The sequence below is a fragment of the Pseudorca crassidens genome, chromosome 11 (genome assembly GCF_039906515.1).
Source record: "Pseudorca crassidens isolate mPseCra1 chromosome 11, mPseCra1.hap1, whole genome shotgun sequence".
Taxonomy (NCBI): Eukaryota; Metazoa; Chordata; class Mammalia; order Artiodactyla; family Delphinidae; genus Pseudorca; species Pseudorca crassidens.
The window spans coordinates 90536862-90560057 of NC_090306.1; the positions used below are offsets into that span (position 1 = coordinate 90536862).

The 23196-nt window shown below is 45.9% G+C and overlaps 1 protein-coding gene across 2 annotated transcripts in view; it reads left to right on the forward strand.

Moving 5' to 3' along the window:
* Positions 1 to 23196, forward strand: part of RFX4 (regulatory factor X4) — a 166679-nt gene that overhangs the window by 3880 nt on the left and 139603 nt on the right. For both annotated transcript variants that reach the window (XM_067697836.1, XM_067697837.1), the window contains exon 2: positions 22522 to 22608. In XM_067697836.1, coding sequence (XP_067553937.1) covers positions 22522 to 22608 — 87 coding nt within the window. The remainder of the gene's footprint in view (positions 1 to 22521; positions 22609 to 23196) is intronic.

A 23196-nucleotide genomic window follows, 5' to 3' on the forward strand; every position in this document is an offset into this window, starting at 1 on the left:
GCCCGGGTGGGAGGAGGCCCCGGGCCTAGGAAAGCAGCCGTCTTCTCCAGCCCCGGGACTCGGACTGCGAGCTCGGGGAACGAGGGGTCGGAGCTGTGAACTTTGCCCCCGCGCCCAAATCAGACTGTCTCGCCCTCCCCGGCCGTGTGTGTGTGTGTGTGTGTGTGGCCGGTAAAGGGGGCATGCTCGCGCCACCCTCGCCACCTGCCAAGTGCCGACGTCTGGGTTTGGCATCAGGGTCAACTAAGAGCCGCGTGGTCCCCAGGTCCCCAGTCCGGGTGGCTGCAGCACTAGCCAGCGCGGACGCGGCGTGCAGGCCGGGCTCGGGGAGCCCCGCACGCGACTTGGTGCGGCGGCCCGGGACAGCGCGCTTTCCCACCCGGCCTGTAGGTCCTGGAGACCCGGAAAACTTTGCAGGGCCCGCCCGGCGACTAGGCCCTGGGATTTCCATAGCTGCGCCCGCCCCCCTCCCCAGCGCGTCGCCATGGAGACTGCTGGAAGTTGGTGGTGGAAAACAGACCCAGCGCAAAGCAAAATATTATGAGTGCAGTTGGGGTGACTTCAGGGGGGGCAGGGGACCGGAGGGCATGAGCGGGAGCCAGAGGCAGAGGCCGACAACAAAAGGCCGAGTACGAGGGGGAGAGAGGAGTTTGCACGGGGCCTCCCCGCCGCTGTGTGAGAGCTGGACCATCCTGCTTCCCAGAGGCGCCGAGGTCTCTAATTTCTCTCCAGCAGCTACACCTTTTCTCAGCCCGCCTGCGCGCCCTCTCTCCCACCCCTCCTCCTCCGGGTTCTCGTCCAGCCTCCCTCCCCATCCCGAAGTTAGGCGCCAGCTGGGCAGTGCGCCCGCCCCCCCCCACCACGAGCCACAGGCTCACCAACGTGAAAGGTTCTGGCTTTTCTTCCCCACGACCCGTGGGTCGCCCCAGATGAATTTCTCATCGCCCCCCCCCCAAACTGGATCTGAAAGGGCAAGGGGTTAGGATAAGGCGGGAAAGAGAAGAGAAGGAGGTGCCTGGTCAGAAATCTTGGAGGGGTAGGGAGGGTACTGAAGAGAAGATCCTCCCAATTTTTTTCTCCTTTGTACAGTGGGGAAAGCTCGGGGTTATCATTCTGACTCAGCCACTTGTAAGGATACTTTAGGTAAATCTTCTAGCCTTTACAAGATTAATTTTAATTGCCTGTAAAATGAAGGGTAAGACAGCTCACAGACTGGGATTCTCTGACAAGTTAGACGTATCCCTCTTTACTATAGAGCCCAGGTTACCACTATCTGAACTATGATCCACTGCGCAATTACTGACTCTCTCCCCAAACGAATAATATACTAAAATATTTTTACAAGTCATTTAGGATTTTAAGAGTCAAGAACCTTGAATAACCCCCTTTTAAGGACCTGTAATTGCCTTTCTCAGTTACACCTGAGGTGCTTTCCTTAAGGCGTTAGATTGTATGGAGCTGTACCCGGCGTCAACACTGAAATGCCTCTGGGTGGTGAAGTCAGCATCACAGACCCCCGCAAATGCTGGATAAGAAGCCACACTGGCCCATGTGGTGAGATGTTGCTATCAAGAGTACACCAGACTTTACCCTCTGTTGCTCAAGCTTTTAGGAAGAGGTGAGGCTCTTCTCACACCTGGCCACCCCTCCTAGTGATATGTTCAGCAGAGGAGTCCTTCCATTCTCCCCAGACTCTGTTGCCTCATCTGTAAATGAACGGATTGGATGTAAAGATTGCCACGGTCTGTCTGAAAGTTTATGACTAATTTACATGCCCGTGTCTGTGACACCTGCCTGGTACTAGGTTTATAAAGTAGTTCATCACACATTGATCCTCACGAGCGCTCCACGACAGAGGTATTATTGTGACCTGCATCAGGCACAGGGTTTGTCTTCTGTTTCCAACACTGCAAAATCGTGATTCTAAGTCAAGTTGATGTGTGTGTTTGCCTTGGTGTCTGTGCAAAAAAAAAGAAGGCTGAAAAGGTATGGAATGGTGACATCACAAGTTGGACGCCAGACAGTCAGGTCTCCACTTGCATAGACCCCTGAGAGCCTGCCCTGCCTGCTGTACAGGTTACTTGGGACACTCTTCAGCTGCCCCTCCAGGGATGCGCTGTTCTGCAGGATGGAAAACGTGGTGGGGGGGGAGAATCTCTGACGTTGCTTCTCCCCACACTCACTCTATTTGAGATGTCTTTGCAATTTTATCAAGGTTAGGGGAGAGAATAACTCAAAGACAGATAATTTGGAGGTGTCAGGTAAAAGTTTAAAAAATTACTTTGGGTGAATTTATCGGAGGTTTTATTCAGTCTCGCTCACTGAGCACCTGTTGGGTGGCAGAGCCTGGGGATGAATAAGGCCACAGTCCCTACTGTCAAGGACTTTAAAACGTTTTGATGAGGGAAGGCATGGACATATTGAGAGTGGTGAGCGCTACAAGAGACAGAAAAATAGTGTCCCCTTGGGGCCTGGAGGAAAGGATGCTCTCTCTTGTTGAACACCCACCATGTGGCAGCCCCATTAACAGGCACTTTACCACACATTAGCCATTTAAGCCTGACAGCAGTTCTGGGTTGTCCCTTTTTAGGATAAAAGAGGGTCTGGAACTTGCATAGGGTCACAACTTGTACGTAGCAGAGCTGGATCGGAGGCCAGACTGGGAAAGCCCGTTCCCTCGCCCCACCCTGCCTGCTTCAGCTGGACACTGGTAGAGCGCTAGGCTGGCAGGGCTTGGTGATGACGCTGGCCGCCAGGTAGATTTGAATCCCACTTGGTGAGAAGGGAAATGCATGGATGAGAGTGGAGGAGCAAGGAATGTTGTGTCTTTGAGCCCCAGAGAACACGTCTCTGAAGTTGTCATATGATTCTGGATTTGAAGAGATTTTAAACGATGGCAGTGGTAGGAGGCAGTGCATCATAAGGGTTGAGTAGAGTATAGACTTTGGGCAAATTTTAGCTTGTTTCATCCATCCATTCATTCAAGAATTCTATGTGCCTTCTATGTGCCCTGCATTCTGCTAAATGCTGAGCTTTAAAATGCCATCTCTGCTCCTCTGGAGCATAAATTCTAGACAGAGAAACAGATAAACACAAATATAGATAATCTCAGCTAGTGATACGTACTATGAAGAGAAAACACTATCTAGATTAATGAAGATAGAGTGTGATGATGGGGAGGTTGCTACCTTTCACAGGGTGCCTTTCTGCCACATGAAGCTGTGTGTCTTTGGTCTGGAAGCTAGATATTGCTGAGCTTCAATTTTCTTACAGAATTGATAGAACCGTCCGATAGGGCTGTTGTGAGTCTGCAATGCGAAAGTGATAATAAATAACATCTATTCAATACTTACTATATGTTTTCACTTTGCTAAGCATTTTAATTTAAATGCATTATCTAGGTAATGCTCACAACAACGCTATGAAGAAGGAACTCTTATCATTCGCAGTTTAAAGGAGGAAACCAACAGGCTCAAAACTGAAAAGTTTCTGAGCTCTAGAAGTTGGGCTGTGAGACATACCTTGACTGCATGGGAAGCAAGAGCGATCTTAATTGCGTGTGCCAAACTTTCCTGAGACAGAATGCAAGTAATAAATCTAGGTTTTTGTTTTCATTTTTAAAGCTAATGTTTGTCAAGTGCCTTTCACATGCCAGGCATGTACTAAGCACTTTAAATTCATTATTAGTTGTATTTTAAAATATATGTTAGGGGTACTGTTATTATCCATTCCATTCTATGCAATGGGAAATGGAGGCAGATAAAGGATATCCTTGAAGGGGGTAAGTACCCTAACCTGCAGTGATCCACACTCTTAGTCACAAGGCTATACTGTCTTTCTTTTCTTTTTTGTTTTAGCGAGGGAGAGGGTTGTGTTGGAAAGGATGTCCAATGAAAGCGTATATTATTTTAGCAAAAGCATGCTATTTTCTTCCTGTAAGAAAGCATTAGGGTAGTCTTTTATACTGTGAAGACAAAATTGTAAATTATCGTTGGCAAAAGTAGGGACATAAAGGGACACATCTTTACTACAGATGTGAAATGCACTGCAGTCTTCTCGGGGATTCATTTGAAGTTTAGTTACCATTCGCTTTGTGTCTGTGAATGTCTAGGCTTCATTCATGCTCACATACACACATACCTCAGCCAGAATAAACTAATGAGGCAGAAGCCATTAAGTACTGTGATTATATATGTAGCCTTTTGGTAATTTAACAAACCATATATTAGAGCTAGAAGTCATTCACAGATATGTGTTCCCTATGGCTTCAGGTACATGTGGGTGTGCTTTAATGAAAAGAACATGGGCTTTGCTATCAGATAGACCAAGATTTAAATCCCTGCTTGGTCCCTTGTTAGCTGTGTGACCCGGGGCAAATGACCTAAGTGCTCAAGCCTCAACTTCCTTCTTTGTGAAAAAATCCACTCTTTACCTTCTAGGGTTCTTAAGAGGATATACTGGGGAGGAGGAGGTTGTTGGGTGAAATAAGTGAAGGGGATTAAGAAGTACAAGCTCCGGTTATAAAACAAATAAGTCACAGGGATGTACTGTAACAGCATAAGGAATATAGTCAATAATGCTATAATAATTTTGTGTGGTGACAGATGGTTACTGGACTTGTCGTGGTGATTGTGTGGTAATGTATTTGTCGGATCACTGTGTTGTACACTTGAAACTAACATAATATTGTATGTCGACTATACTTCAATAAGAACAAAAAGAGGATATAATGAGATTGTGCACTTTAAGTTAAGCCTGGCTCCTAGAAATTGCTCAGTAAATGGCAGACCTTACTATGATTGAAAATAATTATCTGGCCTCCTGTGCCAAATCCTAGGTGTCTAGTTGGGAAAAGGGGATAAGAATGCTGAAAAAATTTTAGATTGTTTCAGCATATCTAGATGTTTTCTGCACTACGTAGACATAGTCTCAATTCTCATGTCAAGATAAATCATTCTCTTCTAAAAGGTTTTAGGCTGAGGGATTCATGTCATATTCATTTCTCTACCTTTCCCATGAACAAGGCATTTTATGTGCTTCTGTTTGCCATGGTTTCACCCTTGCGTTTTCCAGTTTGTTAAAGGAAGTGGAAAATGTGTCTTTGTAGAGGCAACACCTGTTGACTGGGATTTGAATCCTGCAAGAAAGTTAGTTCCGTGGAGCTCTCGGAGGAGACGTATGGTGCACACCTCTGATGAAGGCCCCTACACAACCCCGACACCCTCCCAGTTCTAGAACGTGATGGCCCGCGTTCTTCATCCACTGCCCTCCCCCCACTGCCCAATACGTGTAGGCATCACTGTTTTATTTAAGACTGAACCATTTTACACTTGACTTCCAAGAAGGGGAAACCAGTTTCAAGTGAGTCTTTCTCTGAAACTTGTTTTAGCAGGAAACTCGTTTAGCTCTTTGGCCTTTCTTGCATATTTTTCTAACGTGAGGAGAAAATGTCCATTTGTTCCGTTTCTGTCTTTATAACTTGATTTTATCTACATTGTGGTTTTTGGGTTTTTGAAATATTAACAGCTTTCTTTAAGAGAGAGAAAGATCATAAAAAGCAGAAAAGAAAGAATGAAATTCAGCCCTTCTGTTTTCAGTTGAATAGGATCTGAATTTAGGCAACCAGGGCTGAATTACCTGTGCCAGTAGATTACGTGGTTTCTGTGCTCAGATCTGATCCTCAGAGCAGAATTTCTTTAAAATCGGTATATAGTCTCCACTTTTGTGGTTGTTTAATCCTCAATAAAATGTAAAAGCATAATCTGCCTATGAGCCATCAAGAATTATTAGTAGACAGGTGAACCTTGACGTGTTGGGTTTATATTGTTGTGATTGTTTTGCTTTAACTCAAGGGGATAATAAGAAAGCCTTTGAAAAGGCTTCAACCCAGTGAAGGTTAGTCAGGGCTTAGTGCCCTGCGTGTTTTCTGACTACCCAGTTGTGCTAAAGGTCAGCATTGTTTAGACGCAGCCTAAGTGAGATTGATGAATATAGCAGATTTTTATTTAATTGGAAGGGAGAATTACTACTTCATAAGCAGTGATCTCCTGAATCCATCATGTTGGAGAAAATGCAGTATCAGTGAACACGAGTGAACTACTCCTGAACTAGATTTTGAACTGTCATTTGAATAATCTAAAGGGTGATTAGTGATTGCTAATTATACCGCCGGCAACCAATTTTTGAGGCACGAACGCATTTCGTGGAGAAACGTATGTTAACATGTTTGTTTTGAATCTTGTGACGGCTCTGAAGTCATTTCAAGCTAATCTTAGACTTTTGAAGAAGGAGGCGTTTCTTTGAATGTTACAATTACAGAATTTATAATTTTTTAAAAAAGCAGGGCTGATATTTGAGCTCCACATCATCTTTTTCTGAACGATGAGTCTAAATTTGGGGGTGTTGATACATGTGATGTATTTATAGTTTGTGAACTGGTTCTCAGAGCTCATGGGTAGGTGAAATTCCTCTTGAAGTTGTTGGGGTTTTATAAAGTTCTGGAATTGGGCCCATGGCATAAACGCAGATCTGTTTATGGTGGAATTGATTGATCACTTTAAATATTTCGCCGTGTTTTCTTTGTGATGTTCAGTTCCACTGCTGATAAGAAATGTAGAGTGGGGGCAGGGGCAGAATTTGGGTGCCTCTATAAGTTCTTTGTTCTACCGAAAAGAAAATCAACTAATTTTTTATCATTCTTATATGGCTATGAAAAAAGCTAAAATTTCTGTTTCTAGGAGTTGTTGTTTTTTTACTTGATGGCTCCTTTTACAAAAACAAAATAGTTTCTCCACAAAGCATTATTAGACATCATAAAAAAAATAAATAACTTTGGCTGAGAAAGCCCTGGGAGTTTACAAGGAAGGAAGATCCCAGAGGGCTTCAGGCCCTCAGTTAAAATGTGAAAACTTTTAAGCATTGGAAAGAAGATTTCTAAAGCGTTGAGCTGTTGTTGTGAGAGGGCCGTTGGTCTCCATGAACTTTTATTTTCAACTCAGTGGGCAGAGTTTTTGAGGTTGCTGTGGTTTGGGTAGGGGACCTTTTCAGAAATGCCAGGCTTTTAGAAAAAAAAAAACCACAGCTTTTCTTCTAATCAAGGCTCCGTTTTAAAGTTTGAAAACTTTGCTGTGATTAGAAGAATGAATTATTTGCCTGCTTTGTTGGGGTTTCCTCCGGGTGCCCAGGCTGCAGGGCATTATCCGCCTGGGCTACCTTGCAGGGCGCTGCTGAGGAGGCACTGGGAGCGGGGAGAGCTGCCTGCCTGGACCTGGTCTCACTGGCAACAGGCGTGAGCCTCACTCAGGCTGGTTGAGCCCCGAGCATAGCAGGGAAAGCGTGCAGGGCAGAGAGGTCCAGAGGGGTCCAGAGAGATCCGAGAGATGAGGAACCTAGAAAAAGGATTCCCTGTGGGTCTGCGTTCTGTTCAGAGTTTTTCTTGGTATTGAGACATACGTAAAAAAGAAGAAGAAAGGAAAAAAACACCAAAGCCGTTTGACTGTACATAGTACCTGGAGACTATATATTGATACATAGATTGTTTTTGAGAAGGAAAGAATGAAGGAAAAGGGAATGAAGAGAGACAGAAAGGAAAGAAGGAAGGAAGGAGACAAGGGAGGAAGGAAGGGACAGAGGGAGGATGGGAGAGAAGGAGGGAACTACACGAATTATTTTGGTAATTGACGGCAGGCTGCCTTAATGAATTATTTCCAAAATTATTAGTTGCTTTTTTTAATCAAGTGACTCCCTTTTTGAAGTCGGGTAGCAGATTAATAACATTTATAATCTTTTCCAATCACTGTGCTAAATGCTTATGCACATTAACTCATTTAATTCTCATACCCAACCGAAGGCATTATTTTCCCCATCTTACAGAAGGGGAAACCGAGGTGCAGAGAGCCTAGGTAACATGTCCAGGCCAAATGGCTAGTGTCAAATGAGGATTTGAGCACAGATTATTCTGATTTCAAAGCCAGGCTGCCTCCTTGCCTCCTAAGACCTGGAGTTAGAAGGAGGACCTCAGAGGTGTCCATCCTAGCTCACCTGCTCTACTGTGTAACGAAGTTCAGGAGGTCAAGGTACCCCTGATCCTGGGGGAGATGGCCGCTCATGCTGCAGTTCTCTGGAGCACACTGTCACGGGTGTCGGTGGGCTTCTGGCTGTCAGGGGCACCTGGATGTGACTTTGGTAGCAGACTGCTGACTGAGGACACCCACGGGGGCCCCTTCCTGCGGGGGCACCTTCATGTCAGGCGTTCCTTTCATCTCTAATTGTTCTCAGAGCTTCTGAGTTCAACCTGGCACCACCACTGGGGAGGTATCCCCCGCCTGCCAGTTACTCTGGCAAATCTGACATCTTATATCATCAAAGGCTTCATACCTATTTACTTACAGACATAATTTTCCTTACAATAGGTTAAGCATAAAAACCTTGGGTGTTAAAGTAACAGCCCCTTCCATTGCATAGCATGTCACAGTTTGCAATCACTGTTACAATCATTTTTCAAAATATTTATTTATTCATTTATTTATTCATTCATTTATTTATGGCTATGTTGGGTCTTTGTTGTTGCGCATGGGCTTTCTCTAGTTGCGGCATGCAGGGGCTACTCTTTGTTGCGGTGCGCAGGCTTCTCATTGTGGTGGCTTCTCTTGTTACGGAGCATGGGCTCTAGGTGCACGGGCTTCAGTAGTTGTGGCATGCGGGCTCAGTAGTTGTGGCATACGGGCTTAGTTGCTCCGCAGCATGTGGGATCTTCCCAGACCAGGGCTCAAACCCGTGTCCCCTGATTTGGCAGGTGGATTCTTAACCACTGCGCCACCAGGGAAGTCCACTGATACAATCATTAATAGCAGGGAGTTTGCAATCACTGATACAATCATTAACTGCTCTGGCTATAGAATCCCATAGACTTAGTGAGAACCGGCTTTGCCATGGGCTAGATGTATGAATTCAGCAAGTCACGTGACCTCTCTGAGCCTCAGTTTGCTTGTTAGTAAAGTGGGATCATGCAGAGTACCTATCTTAGAGGGTCTTGTGAGGATTAAATGAACTAATGCATATAAAGGGGTCCACACAGGGCCTTGGCATGTTGTAAAAGCTCAATAAACAGAAGGTGCTTCGAGCACTTGCTTCTCCTTGTGTACCCCTAGTAGCTACCAAGACCTGCCTTCTCCCCATTCCCCTTTCTGCCCCTTCCCCCAGGACTGCATAGGAGAAGAAAACATTTTATAAAACACTTCCACTGTGTTCAGTCTTTTCAGTACATAACCTCATAAACCTGTGATCTGGGCAGGATCATTCCCATCTTATACTTAGTGAAACTGCCACTCTGTGGGATTCAGTCACTGTACGTGCATCGGTTCGTACAGCGAGAGTATCTGAACTGAGGTTGTTATGGCACCAAAGCTAGTCCTGCTTTCTTTTTAATTTTTTTTTGCGGTACGCGGGCCTCTCACTGCTGTGCCCTCTCCCGTTGCGGAGCACAGGCTCCGGACGTGCAGGCTCAGTGGCCATGGCTCACGGGCCCAGCCACTCCGTGGCATGTGGAATCTTCCCGGACCGGGGCACGAACCCATGTCCCCTCAACCACTGCGCCACCAGGGAAGCCCGGTCCTGCTTTCTTAAACCAGGCCATCGCCATACCAATGAAAAACATGCAGTTGTAATGAAGGTGTTGGTGGTTTCCCTTCCACACAGAGCTCTGACTGTCTTAACTTTGCCTCACAGTGCTCTTATCCATGTGGGCCTGAAGTGCACATACTTCCAATCCTCATTTTCATTGTTTACTTGATGCTTCTTCCTTTGTTTCTCAAGATTTCCACCTGTGTCGTTATTCTCTGTGCTTAGCACAGTGCAAAGCATCTTCCAGAGTGTCTCACACAAGTCAGTGCTTGATGAGTATTTACTTAAGATACAAATCAATGCCTCCTTCATATTCTGAGGAATGCTGCATCTCTTCGCCTGCTTTCTAGGAAGCCTGGCTCAAGACTCCATGCAAGCAAGTACTTGATAGATTAACTGCAGATGAACTGACACTCTTGAGCCCCTGTGAGCCAGGCATGGTGCTGGTGCCTCATTCATTTCTTTCTTTCCCTCTCTCCTCTCAGCCCTTCCTCTTCTCTCCTCATTGATCTGCTCTTCTGTGCCAAGCACCGTCCTAAGTGTGGGGAATAAGGTACAGTCAGCTCTTAAGGAGCTTATATTATTTTTCCTAATCCTCACAGTAACCTCATGGGGTAAGTATTTTTAATATAGGAAGAAAATTGAGGTCCATGAGGTTAAGTAATTTGCCCAGGGTTGCAGAATTTACTTGGTCCCTTGTAAGGGGAGGATTAGAATTAGTGTCCTGCCGGCTCCCAAGGCCATACACCAAGAGATCCAAGAATCAAACAGAAAGAATGATAACAGGAAGGAACTAAAGAGTAATTCCTGGGAGGTGGATATAAAACTTATAATAGCTAAGACTTATTTAGTGCTTACCATGTAAACATTCTCTGTGCCTTATTCACTTAATTCTCATACAAACCCCATGAGGTGCTATTATTACCACTCCCATTTTGCAGATTAAAAAAAATTGAGGCTCAAGGAGGTTGAGTTGCTCACCCAAGGTCATACTTAAAGGAAGTCAGACTTGAACCTGGCAGTTGAGCTCCACGGTCTGTGTCCTTAACGACTACATTGTTATTCAAACAAACCAAAAAAGTGCCTTAGTCATAAACAGGTGCCTGGGACTCACGGCGGTTCCATGTATTTAGAACGTGCTCTGTGCCAGGCACTGTGCTCTAAGTACTTTCCATGCATCTGTTCACTGCAATCACACCCCACTAAGATGAGGTAGGCACATCATTATTACTCACATTTTACACAAGGGGACACTGAGGTTTAGAGAATTTGCCTAAAGTCATTTCAGTAGTAAGTACTAAGGCTGTAATTCAGACCATTCGTCTGTAGCTAGTTACGAAGCCCACATGCTTACTTTTCCTTCTCCTAGGTGATTCTCGGGAAATGATCCAAATGAAAGAAAACATTACATGCACCAAGTCGTCCATTAAAACATTGTAAAAAATAGGAACATTAGCTCAGTGGAACACAGGGCACGTATTAAACAATGATCAACGTGAGGACTGTAGCAACAGAGGGGAAATCTCCATGATAGAATGTTGAGAGGAAAAGGAAGAGAAATTGTACATTCCCTGAGATTACAGTTCACATATGTGCACAGGTGCGCATGAGGCTGGGGAGCAATGCAGAAAAAGGACAAGTAGTTCACACGTTAGAGGGGTGGGATTGTGGGTCAATATGTTTCTCTTTTCAACATTAAAAAGTATAATTTATTCGATAGATTAACACAGGAAAGAAAAAAGCGCTTTGCTTAAGAGAAGGATACTTTGTTGATTTATCTCAAAAGTGCAGGCTAGTTTGAAGTTTCTTTGGGTCCGGCAGCCAGGAGTGCCTGACTCTTGAGTTTTCGGAGGGGGAATCCACATCCTCTAATACAGGGGGTGAGAAGAAATGCAGAAGAAGTAAACAAACAAACAAAAACCTAGGAAAGGCAGTGATGTCAAGAATCAAATAATACCAGATGATGTGCGCAGCGAGTAGCCTTGGCTCCAGTAATCTTTTTCAGATTTTTTGTGTTTTAATAATATTGTAATAATAGCAATAGAAACAAAGAAAATGTCTGCCAACATTGGGTAAGGATAGGTATGCCCCCCCACCCCGAGAAGTGGAGGGGGAATGAAATTTTTACAACCTGGTTATGCAATTATGTACATTAACTCTGGTGTTCCCAGAGATATTTTCAGAGCAGAGATTTCCTTTCACATTGAATTTATATTCGACAGGAGATGGCACTGAACACCTTAACTTTAATTTTCTCTAGTCTCTGGAGACTGTTGGTGAGTTCATGATCTGTGAAATATCAGCATTGGTGCACCTTCAGGGTTCCCTCACTAATTCTTGTATATTGCAAACAATGACACCTTAATTAATCTCTTTGCCCACTTTAGAGCTTTCTATATTGAGTTTTCCTGAAGTAAGAAGGAGCAGTAACATTCCTGAGCACATATTGTGTGTTTGGTGTTATTTTAGACACAGCTTAGTGCTCACAATGAGACTTTAAGGCATGTGTAATTGTGGGTATTACAGTATAAGTTAATGGTTAGGTTAGAGTCAGATTCAAACCCTGGCTCAGCTGCTTACTGGCTGTGTGATCTTGGGCAAGTCATTGCTCCCATTATGATGTTGACGAGGATGATGGTACTTCATTGAGAGGCCACGTTCCAGGATATGTCATTAGTGGACTCACTTGCATCATGCAGTGATTGAGACCCCAGCTGATGAAGAAGAGACATGGGGACACTGGTCCCATGGATCGACCAGAGGAGTGGATACAGTTAGCTAGAAGGAGGGCAGAGTTCTTATCTTTTCTCATCTCACTCATCTGTTCTGGTTCAAGCATCGAAGACTTAGACTCTTGCAGTGGCCTCCTACTAGGGGGACATTAAGTCCCAGTTTGCCTGGGACAATCCTGGTTTACACATATGGTCCCGGCAAAATTATTACTAACACTGCTTTTCAGTCTCAGAAATGTCCAGGTTTAGATGATAAATGATATGGTCTCCTGCTTCCCTTTCCCTCCCCACTAAAATTGTGTTTAGTAGTCCTGGATGGAGCTGCCCACAGAGCTGATTTGTTTATGCCACACTCTACCCAAAAACTTTTAGAGGTTCTCAACCATCTACTGAACAGAATCCAGACTCCTTAACCCAGCCCTGAGTACAGAGGCAGGGCTTTTACGTGCACATGCCCCTTAGCATGTTACAGAGTGCTAGTTATACAGGATAGTCTCAGTAAACACATGTTGAATTAACACCTGAATGAATGTGTCCATTCACGCTCAGGCTGCCTGTCAGTTTCTTGGGTGTGTCATCCTTCTGCCAGCTTCAGGGACTTTGCATATGCCATTCCTTCTGCCAGGAACACTCCTCCCTCTTTTCCCTGGGGTAGTAACACATGTCTTCGTACTCTTTAGCTGTCAGTTTAATGCTGCCTCCTCTGAGAAGCTTCCTTGACTCTCACAGATTAGGTCAGACCTTTCTTTTTTTTTCCCTCCCCTGGCTTTCTTGGTGATTATGTCTCTATTTGTGTGATTATTGAATAGCTGACTTCTGCACTAAACTCTGGCCTTCCATGAAGACAGAAACTGTCTTGTTCCCTGCTATGTCCCTACTGTGTAGCTCAGTGCCTGCAACACGCTACCACATAAGTAGTTGATAAACGGACGGTGGGATGAACGAATGTAAGTCCCCTCACAGGCTGCCCTTTCTGAGCCAGTGCAGTTCATGTCACCTGGTTAAAGCCTTCCAATCGCGTCTTGGCACACTTGGAACAGATGTGAAGTTCTTACTCCGGCCAGCAAACTTCGGGCCCTTCCTAACTTTCTGACCTCAGTTCGCACTGCCCTCCCCCTTCCTTCCTCTCCTCCACCATACTGGTTTCCTGGCTCTTCCTCACACCCTCCAAGCCCACTCCCACCTTGGCCCTTTGCAGTTGCCTCAACATCACCTCCTCCGAGAGGCCCTCAGCGTCCCTGCCACCTAAAACAGCACCCCAATCTCTGTCCCATTCCAGGGCTTCGTTTCTTTGGAACACTCATCATGCTCTAAGTCATCTTGCTTATTTGTTTTTGTCTGTCTCCACCACAGAATATAAGCTCCCTGAGAGCAGGGACCTTGCCTGCCATGTTCATCACTAGATCCTCAGAGCCTGGCAAACAGTTGGCACTAAATCACGGTTTGGTGGGCGAGGGAAGGAATAAAAGCAGCGGCAGCGTAAGGCTGCCCCTTGGAGGCAGGGCAGGGACCCCTTCCTGGAACCCAGCAGCCCCTAGGGCGGGGCCTGTGGTGTCGCCATGGCAACCCACTGACCTGAGGTACCTCCTGGAGAGGCCACAGCTGCCCGCCTCCTGGGCCCACTTTCCACAGCATCCTGTGTGTCACCACCACGGGGAGTCCCGGGGAGAGAGGAGAAGCAGCATCCTGGTGCATGGGGGGACGGGAGCAGGCCCCAGTGGCGTGGTTCTCCTGATAATGACCAGGGCCTGGGGGAGGGGACACTGGGGTGTGCTCCGGCACCTCCGGAGGGACCTGGGGCCCCGTCCTCCCTTGGTAGCTGCGAGTGTGGCATGTCAGCTCTTTCATGTAGCATTTCTAAAGCTGCAGGTTCCTAAAATAGGCCTCAGCACAGCGCCCCAAAAGACTGTTGATGTAAAGAGGATGAATAACGCCTTCTATTAAAACCCAGTGACACTTTGTAAGTCAGGCGGCGTTTTCTTCAGGTATTGCGTAAGTCAGAACTCCCTGTTCTCATCCAGTTCCTCAGAAACAAAGCTCATCGTGTTACTCCCCCACTGCTTAAAAATCATGGCTGGCTCCCAGCTGCCTGCAGGCTTCTTGGCCTGGTGGGTGAGGCCTTTGCAATCTGCTCCTAATGGACTCTCCCACTTGTCTCCCACCACTCTTTGGGTCACAGGTCAGTGGGCTCTTCACCTTTCTCAGAACCCATTTTGTGCCTTTGTCTGCGACGGTGGCCCTCTTCCCCAGAATGCCCTTCTTTCCTCCTTGGTCTGGCAGATGCCGACTCCTTTAAGGACCAGCTGAAATGCCTCCCCCCCACCCTCTGTGAAGCAGCCAGGCCGAGCTGGAAGCACCTTACTGTAATCTAGACGTACTCCTGGTTACTTGCTGGCTTAGCAAGGCAGGGTGCCGTGGTGACAGCAAACGGCTTTGGGGTCAGACAGACCTGTGGTGGTGACATCACCTACCTTCTCTGAGACTTTCCTCTTCACAGATCAGAGTTGTTCAGGTCTCTGTTTCAGAGCTGCTGGAGGTGAGCAGAGGTGAAGCAGAGTGACCAGCATGGAGAGGACACTCAATAAATGCTAGATGTCACCATTGCCGTCTGTCCCCATCATGGCTGTGAGCACCTGCTGGAGAGAGACCATGCTTTCCTCATCTTCCCACAAAGCCAAGCATGCTAAGTGCCTCACCCGTATCAGTTCAGTTAATCTTTGGAGAAACCTGGGAGGCAGGGCTTCAGGAAGGTTCCAGAACCATCTCAGTGTTACATAGCTAGTGAGTAGCAGGTCTGGGATTTGAAATCCAGTTGTCCTAACCCCAGGCCCCACATTCTTCCTGGCCTGTGTCTGTCTTCTCTTTCATCTTGTACTGTCTACCCCATGGCCACTCCACATCAGCCCCCGGGCCTTCTTCCAGTTCCTTAAATAGGTCACACATGACCCCACCTCAGAGCCTTTGCCTTTGTGGTCCCCGCTGTCAGAACTTTTGAAGGCCTTTTTTGCTCCCTCACCACCCTCGGTCTCTGCTCAAATGCTGTTTCTTCCCAGAGGCCTTCCTGGGTAGGATCCCCCGTCCACCATTCCCTGTTCCTTCATTCTGCTTCACTTCATCACAGCCATCACCGCCAGCTCTGTGCCCAACACTGCTCCAGGCTCTTGGGAACTAGGTGCTGAACAAGATACTCAAGGTTGTTAGAACTTACAGTTTTAAGAGTGGGGGAAATCAATAATAAAAAAAGAATACATGAGCAACCAAGATACTTTCAGGTCCTGAGACCCTGGTCCCTCAGAGATATCCTGCTGTACTATATTGGCTTCCTGTTAAATAGCTTTTGTCCATCTCTTCTGTTAGAACTTTGCACTGAAGACACTTGATAACTATATATTTGCAAAATGAATGGATAGAGGGATGAGAGAGAACAACTAGCCTGTGCCCAGTAGGATGCAGCAGGAAGAATAAGCATAGGCTTTGGAGACTGAAGATCTGGGTTTGAATTCTGACTTTAGCACCTTTGAACTGGGTGACCTTGGCCACACCACTGCCAACAAGCCACTGCCATGTTCAGTATCCTTATCTGTAAAGTGGTGTACATTTCTGTCTCATGAGGTAGACTGTGAAGCTCAGATCAGGTTCTCCGTGCCAGTGTGCTCTGTAAACTTCAAGGATTACCTGCCTTTTGACAACTAAGTTGTCTCCTCCTGCCAGGCCAATATATGTTCATGAAGCACTGCTCTGAGTCTTGGACTGCCTTGGATATGCCATGCCTCCGATACAGCTACTTCCTGGTTGTTTTTGCTGCTGGAAAGGGAACCAAGTCTCCTAGGAAACCCAACAACCATTTATGGCTCATTCTATGAACTTGAGAAAGTCACTTCAGATTGGGGTTTCCAAATCTCCAATACGAAGTGGGGAGGAGTGAAGATTTGCCTCTAAGGAATGTGGGTTAAACTCCTTATAAGATGAAAATCTATAAGGCATTATCTGCATCCTCCTTCCTGCCCATGATCCCAGATGAATCAGATGAGGGATGCCTCGCAGCCCAGGAGCCTATGCTCACAGCCGTCAGTAAATCCTGTTGGGCACTTAGAGCAAGCTTGGCCCTTACTAAAAGGTCAGGTGGTTTTTATGGATCAAGAATGAGGCAGTTGGGGGGCTTCCCTGGTGGCGCAGTGGTTGGGAGTCCGCCTAACGATGCACGGACATGGGTTCGTGCCCCGGTCCGGGAAGATCCCACATGCCGCGGGGCAGCTGGGCCCGTGAGCCATGGCCGCTGAGCCTGCGCGTCCGGAGCCTGTGCTCCACAGTGGGAGAGGCCACAACAGTGAGAGGCCCGCGTACCGCAAAAAAAAAAAAAAAAAAAGAATGAGGCAGTTGGGAGCAGGAAGTTATCCAAGTGTGAACTGAGCTCTCTTTCTCCTGTGTTCCAGAGCACAGCGCCAATACTGCCACACTGATCACAGTATTAGAACTTTTGCTTCAAGCCTCAGTTTTCATATCAGTAAACAGAGATATTAAGACATACCACATTATATTGTTCTGAGGTTTAATTCAGACTGCATGTGTGAAAACTTGCGTAGTATCTGGCACACAGTAGGAACTTACTGTTGTTTTTTGAAGAAAGTAATACATTCAACAAACATGTCTTTACTGCACAATATCTGTGGGGCTAGGCACAGTGCCAGACACTGGGGACAGATGAACAAAGATGACAGGGTGCCTGCACTCATGAGCTGACGGAGTAGCACCTGCCTTGCTTTCTTGACGGCAACTAGAGGGCAGAAACCAGTCTTACGCATGTTTGTATCAGACTCACTTTACTACAGCTTCTTGTATCTAGACAGTACAAAATAAATTTTTGTTCAATTTTCCTTTATTTGGAAAATTGCCTTCGATGTGTTGTCCTTTTTCATGCCTTAGGTGGTAAAAAAGAAAATGATTAGGAAATTCTGTAGATACGTGAATGTACCTCCTTACATGCTGTGCATTCTTTGATGTCATGCGTGTCAATAAAGTAACGTCCATTGAGGCCAGACTATAGGAGAAACTTTATACCAGGCACTAGTGGAGAGTCAAAAGAAATGGAATAAAATGGACAGCATTCTTAAGATGTTTATGTTCTGAACTGAAGAGCCTGTTATGTATAACGAAGCCTTGCAAAGAAATATGTAAGTGAATTTAGCAAAAATTGTAATATGTAAGTTGAGTTTTAGCAAAAGTTGTAATGCAAGGCAGACTGTGATCAGTGCTGCAGTATTGGCACCATGTTTTGGAGATCATGTGGGACACAGGATAAGGAGAGCTCAGGGTGCACTTGGAGACAGCGTTGTGGTTATGACCCGAGACTGAATGCTTGTCCTAACCCTACCTCTTACTAGCTGGGTGACTTTGGACAAGTCACCTAATCTTTCTGAGCCTTAGTTTTCTCATCTCTAAAATGTGCATATTAATAGAACCTACCTTATAGGGCTGTTATGAGGATTAAGTATGTTGGTGTATGGAATGCATTTGCATAATGCTTATAAGGGCTCAGTATATGGTGGCCTTTATTAAGTCACTTAATGTATGTAATGAGTAAGATAGATGAACACAGTGCTTTATTAAAAATTCAGTATACCTGTCATTCTGGTTGAGTAATTCTTGATCTTTGCAAGACAAAAATCCATTATTAGTAGTTTTAAAGTATATAAAGTTTACTTCAGGTGACCTAAATAGAGGCCTTCCAATCCTGTGGAGCAACCTAACTTATGGGACACGAGTTTCAGATGCCACTGTTGAGGGTCCCCCTAGGGAAGAAGACAAACGTCAAAGGGCTCCAAGGCCCGTGGCCTGTAGAGATATTTCAGAGTGTTGCATCCATGCAGTCTGGAATGCAAGACCTTTGAATGCACTGGAAACCCCCATGTCCAGAGCAATAGATGTGATGGTTCTGCTGTATTTGGCACTGCTTAGACCCCATCTAAACCCTCAGAGCTCATCCTGAGTGCCACATGTTCAAACAGACATAGAAGACAGCCAGAAATAGATGAACAGGATGGCAAAGAAGTGGGAACAATTTCTCCCAAGAAAGAGCTGAAACAAGTGGAGTACTTTGACTAGAAAAATGGAGACAGGGACTTCCCTGGCAGTCCAGTGGTTGGGACTTCGCCATCCGATGCAGGGGGTGTGGGTTCGATCCCTGGTTGGGGAGCTAGGATCCCACATGCCTCGGGGCCAAGGGACCAAAACATAGAGCAGAAGCAGTGTTGTGACAAATTCAGTAAAGACTTTAAAAATGGTCCACATCAAGGGCTTCCCTGGTGGCACAGTGGTTAAGAATCCGCCTGGTAGTTCAGGGGACACGGGTTTGAGCCCTGGTCCAGGAAGATCCCACATGCCGCGGAGCAGCTAAGCCTGTGAGCCACAACTACTGAGCCTGTGCTCTAGAGCCCGTGAGCCACACCTACTGAGCCCTTGTGCCACAACTACTGAAGCCCGCGCGCCTAGAGCCCATGCTCCGCCACAAGAGAAGCCACCGCCTGCGCACCGCAACAAAGAGTAGCTCCCGCTCGCCGCAACTAGAGAAAAGCCTGTGCACAGCAACAAAGACCCAATGCAGCCAAAAATAAATAAATTAAAAATAAATAAATAAATAAAAAGGAAAAAGAAAGAAAAATGGAGACATGGTGGCTTCTCCCTATATCTGCCGTCTGCAACAGAGACCAAACTTACTCTGTGTTGCTCCTGGGAGCAGAGCTGGGTAGCAGAGTGGCTATAGGCATAAGCCAGGAGTCAGAGAGCCCTATGTGGGGGCAGTGGGTGGGGGAAGGGAGTACTTGGTGAGATTTCTTCTCTCTACCCTCTTTCCCTTCTGTAACCTTGCTTTCACCTTTCTCCAGGGTTGAGGCTGGGCAGTGTGGGGAGAGGTGCAGCCATCAGCAAAATTCTTTGACTTGAACTCTCGTGGGTGGGTGTTGCCTCTCTTGGCCCACATGGTGCTCAGAGCCAGCTCTTCTCTGGAATGTTGCCATGAGTTCTTCAGAGCGTGTGTCCCACCAATCACTGGGAATTCTCACCTGCAACAGTAGGCCCTTCCAGGACTCCAGCGATGACAGGCCTGATCTTGGCACTGGCAGATGGGTGAGAGGGAGAGTGTTGCCTTAGTTCCCTGTTTCTGATGAAAGAGGGTGGTGGTGTACGTGTGAATGTTGTGTGCCTACATGCACGTGAGAGTGCAAAGGTGTGCATACCTAGCTGGGAAGACCAGGGACTGGCCCAGAACAATAGACATTGCTTTTGGTGGTGTGCTTTGGTGGAGGGAGGCACCGCGGATTTCAGGGGACGCCATCCAAAATCAGCCATGGCTGTTGCCAGGGAAAATGTGCCAGGACTTGAAAGGGTTAGAAGATCTGAGTAGAGACATTCTAGAGAGTTCTGAAAAGAATCCCGGAGATTTGTATCCAGATGTGGTTTTGCATAAGATGTGATGAGAAACACCCATCCTGTGCCATCACAGCTTTGAAAACATTACAGGCCATTTGTTTCTATGTTGTGCATTTGAAATCTGGAAGGGGGTAGCGTTTTAATGTTTTGAATCTCTCTGCAGCTCAGTGTTTCCTTAGAAATACCAGATTTCCATATACTCTTTAACAATCTGGCTCCTGTTCCTCCCCTGATATTTCTCTCCTACTTATTTACAATTTTGGAAGCAGCTTTTAAAAGAGCAGTTTGTTGGGACATAAAATACAAACCGAAACCCTAACATTTCTCCTTGCTGTTGACGTTTGCTTTCCCCTCACTACACAGCTTACTCGCCAGCGTTAGCATGGCTTCCTTTTACAATATGTTACTAAGAGCCAAGGAAAAGTAATGATCTTTTCCTTGGCTCTTTGAATTACGAGGCGTCACATTACTCGATTAAGCTTCAGTTGCTCTCTAGGGAAACTGGAGATGAAAATCCTTACTTCAGAGAATTGTCCAAATTCAATGAGATAACATATGTAAAGGGCCTGGCGTGTTAAAATAGGGGTTCAGTAAATGCTAGCTCCCATATTATAAAGAAGGCAGGGGGAGACAGCACTGTTCAAAGCACACATCCATAGGTATAGTCAGTTCTGCTATAATACCACATATGCATTCCCCCAAATCACCATCATTCTACAAAATTGCACAATAAAAAGTACAGAGATCACTGGAATAATAAGCTAGGGGCACAACACTCAAAAACTTTGTCAGTGACGCATGGGAAAAAAGATAGGAACCTAATAGAAAGGATAGCACAGTTTTACACATGTTAAATGGTTAAGAGGCGCATAAATACAATAAATATGACACTTCACCTTGGACTTGAAGTTGCTTTTGAAGCTCTACGAATCCTTAATAGTTTTTTTTTATAATACGTTTTTTAAAATTTATTTAATTTATTTATTTTTGGCTGTGTTGGGTCTTTGTTGCTGCACGCGGGCTTTCTCTAGTTGCAGCGAGTGGGGGCTACTCTTCGTTGCGGTGCACGGGCTTCTCATTGTGGTGGCTTCTCTTGTTGCGGAGCATGGGCTCTAGGTGCGTGGGCTTCAGTAGTTGTGGCTCGTGGGCTCCAGAGCTCAGGCTCAGTAGCTGTGGCTCGTGGGCTCTAGAGCGCAGGCTCAGTAGTTGTGGTGCACGGGCTTAGTTGCTCCGCAGCACGTGGGATCTTCCCGGACCAAGGCTCGAACCCGTGTCCCCTGCATTAGCAGGCGGATTCTTAATCATTCTGCCACTAGGGAAGCCCTGAAGTTTGCTTTTGGAAGTGGACTTCAGAAGGGCTGCAGCTTGTGTGTTATTGTGAAATGTTAGAACGTGGGTTATCTGGGCAGGTGTGGCTCACAACCCACACTGTAAACTCAAGTAGCTGGTAGATGTTTGAGGTGTGAACACGTGTGCATTTTTGCATATTCCTACAGGGCTCAGTTCAGCTATGTGCAGTTTTCTGCATTCATTTGATGTTTTTTAAGGAAGAAATCAAGCATAAGCAAACAGAAAGTTTGTGCTAGGCACAAATTGTTCCCTAATGTATCACTTGCATTGAACGCATTGGTGTTTTCAAAACAAGCATTATAGCAGAAATGATGTACTTAGCTGATGCTGTTGAATAAATGAATGAATAGTGGGTGGTCTAGATCAGTGATCCCCAGCCTTTTCGGCACCAGGGACCGGTTTCGTGGAAGACAGTTTTTCCACTGATGGGGGTGGCGGGGGTGTGAGGGCTGGTTTCGGGATGATTCAAGCGCATTACATTTACTGTGCACTTTATTTCTATTATTATTACATTGTAATATATAATGAAATAATTATACAACTCACCATAATGCTGACAGGAGGCAGAGCTCAGGCCGTAATGTGAGCGACGGGGAGCAGCTGTAAATACAGATGAAGCGTCGCTTGCTTGCCCGCCTCTCACCTCCTGCTGTGCGGCCCGGTTCCTAACAGGCCATGGACGGGTACTGGTCCTTCGGCCCAGGGGTTGGGGACCCCTGGTCTAGATGATAGAATAAGCATTATGCTACATTGTGGAAAGTACATTTGTAGCCTTTGGAACTGGATTTTTAAAAATCCATGGTCTTCTGGATTTCAAAAGTAATGGATAACTATTACCGAGCTTTTGATGCCTCCTCCTGCAGTGACCTTCAGTCTATGCTTGGAAGAGCCCCTTCAGGGGTCGCTGGCAAAGGGTGGGAAGCTGCAAGGTTCCCTGCCCTCCGCTTCTTCAACCAGGGCCCTCAGGGTTGTATCTGCTTTTCTCTTTTGTTTTCTTTTGAAGAAAGGGTTCTGCTGCTAATTTACAAGTCTCCAAACCACCACTAGTGATTCAGTTGACCAAATTTTGTTTTACAAACTAGTTCTCAGGAATGTATCTTCTTTTGAAAAAACATAATCCTCAGTTGGTACTATTGGGCTATGAATACTCCAGAATTAGTAGAATTTGACCAAGAAATAAATACTCAAGTGGGGCTTCAAATTACCATTTTGCCTCCAAACTACTCAGGCAAGTCTCATCAGCAATGGTGCATGCGGGGCTTCCTGTTAAATCCAACGCCAGTCTGGGCAGATCTCAGATGAAAGTTGATGGGCATTTAAATCTAGCGCATTGATGATGTTCTCTTCTCTTCACAGACACCAACAACATGATTTTCTTTCTTTTCATTTTTAGAGAGCTGGATTGAAAGATGTCTCAATGAAAGTGAAAACAAACGTTATTCTAGCCACACATCTCTGGGGAATGTTTCTAATGATGAAAGTAAGTGCTTGAAACTCATTCTTCCATGGTGTCCTGGATGCGGACTGTGTCCTGATGAGGAGTGGTGCTTCTGGAATGCTAGACTGGGGCAAGTTACCTGAAACAAGAGGCTCCCCAGCCATTTATGAAATACCCCAGGCCCTCCCTGTAATATCCTGCAGTAAGGAGTGCAATGCAGTCATGTGAACGTGGAAACTGAGGCCACGGCAAAAACTTGTCGTTTACACATTTTTATTGTCTGAGTCCCTAAAGACCCCATCTCAGTGATGCTCCAGTGGGAAAATGTGGACCTTGAATGGGAAAGGCCATTCCACGTCGATGTGGGTTTAAAGCGTGTCATGGGACTGTTGTTTTAGAGTCACAAATGTCCTTGGTGTTTGAAAGTAACAATTTCTCCTGGATCTTGATCTAGAGAATTGGTATTAATGGAAAGATACAAACTGCTCTGTTTACACCTTTCCCTGTGTTATGTCAGACTGGGGCTGTGGGTGCCTTATATTAAGAGCAGAAGACTACTTTGGACTTGTAATTGCTCCTAAAGCACTGCAAAAAGGGGGCAGCTTATTATAAAAGTCATTTCCAGCAGGG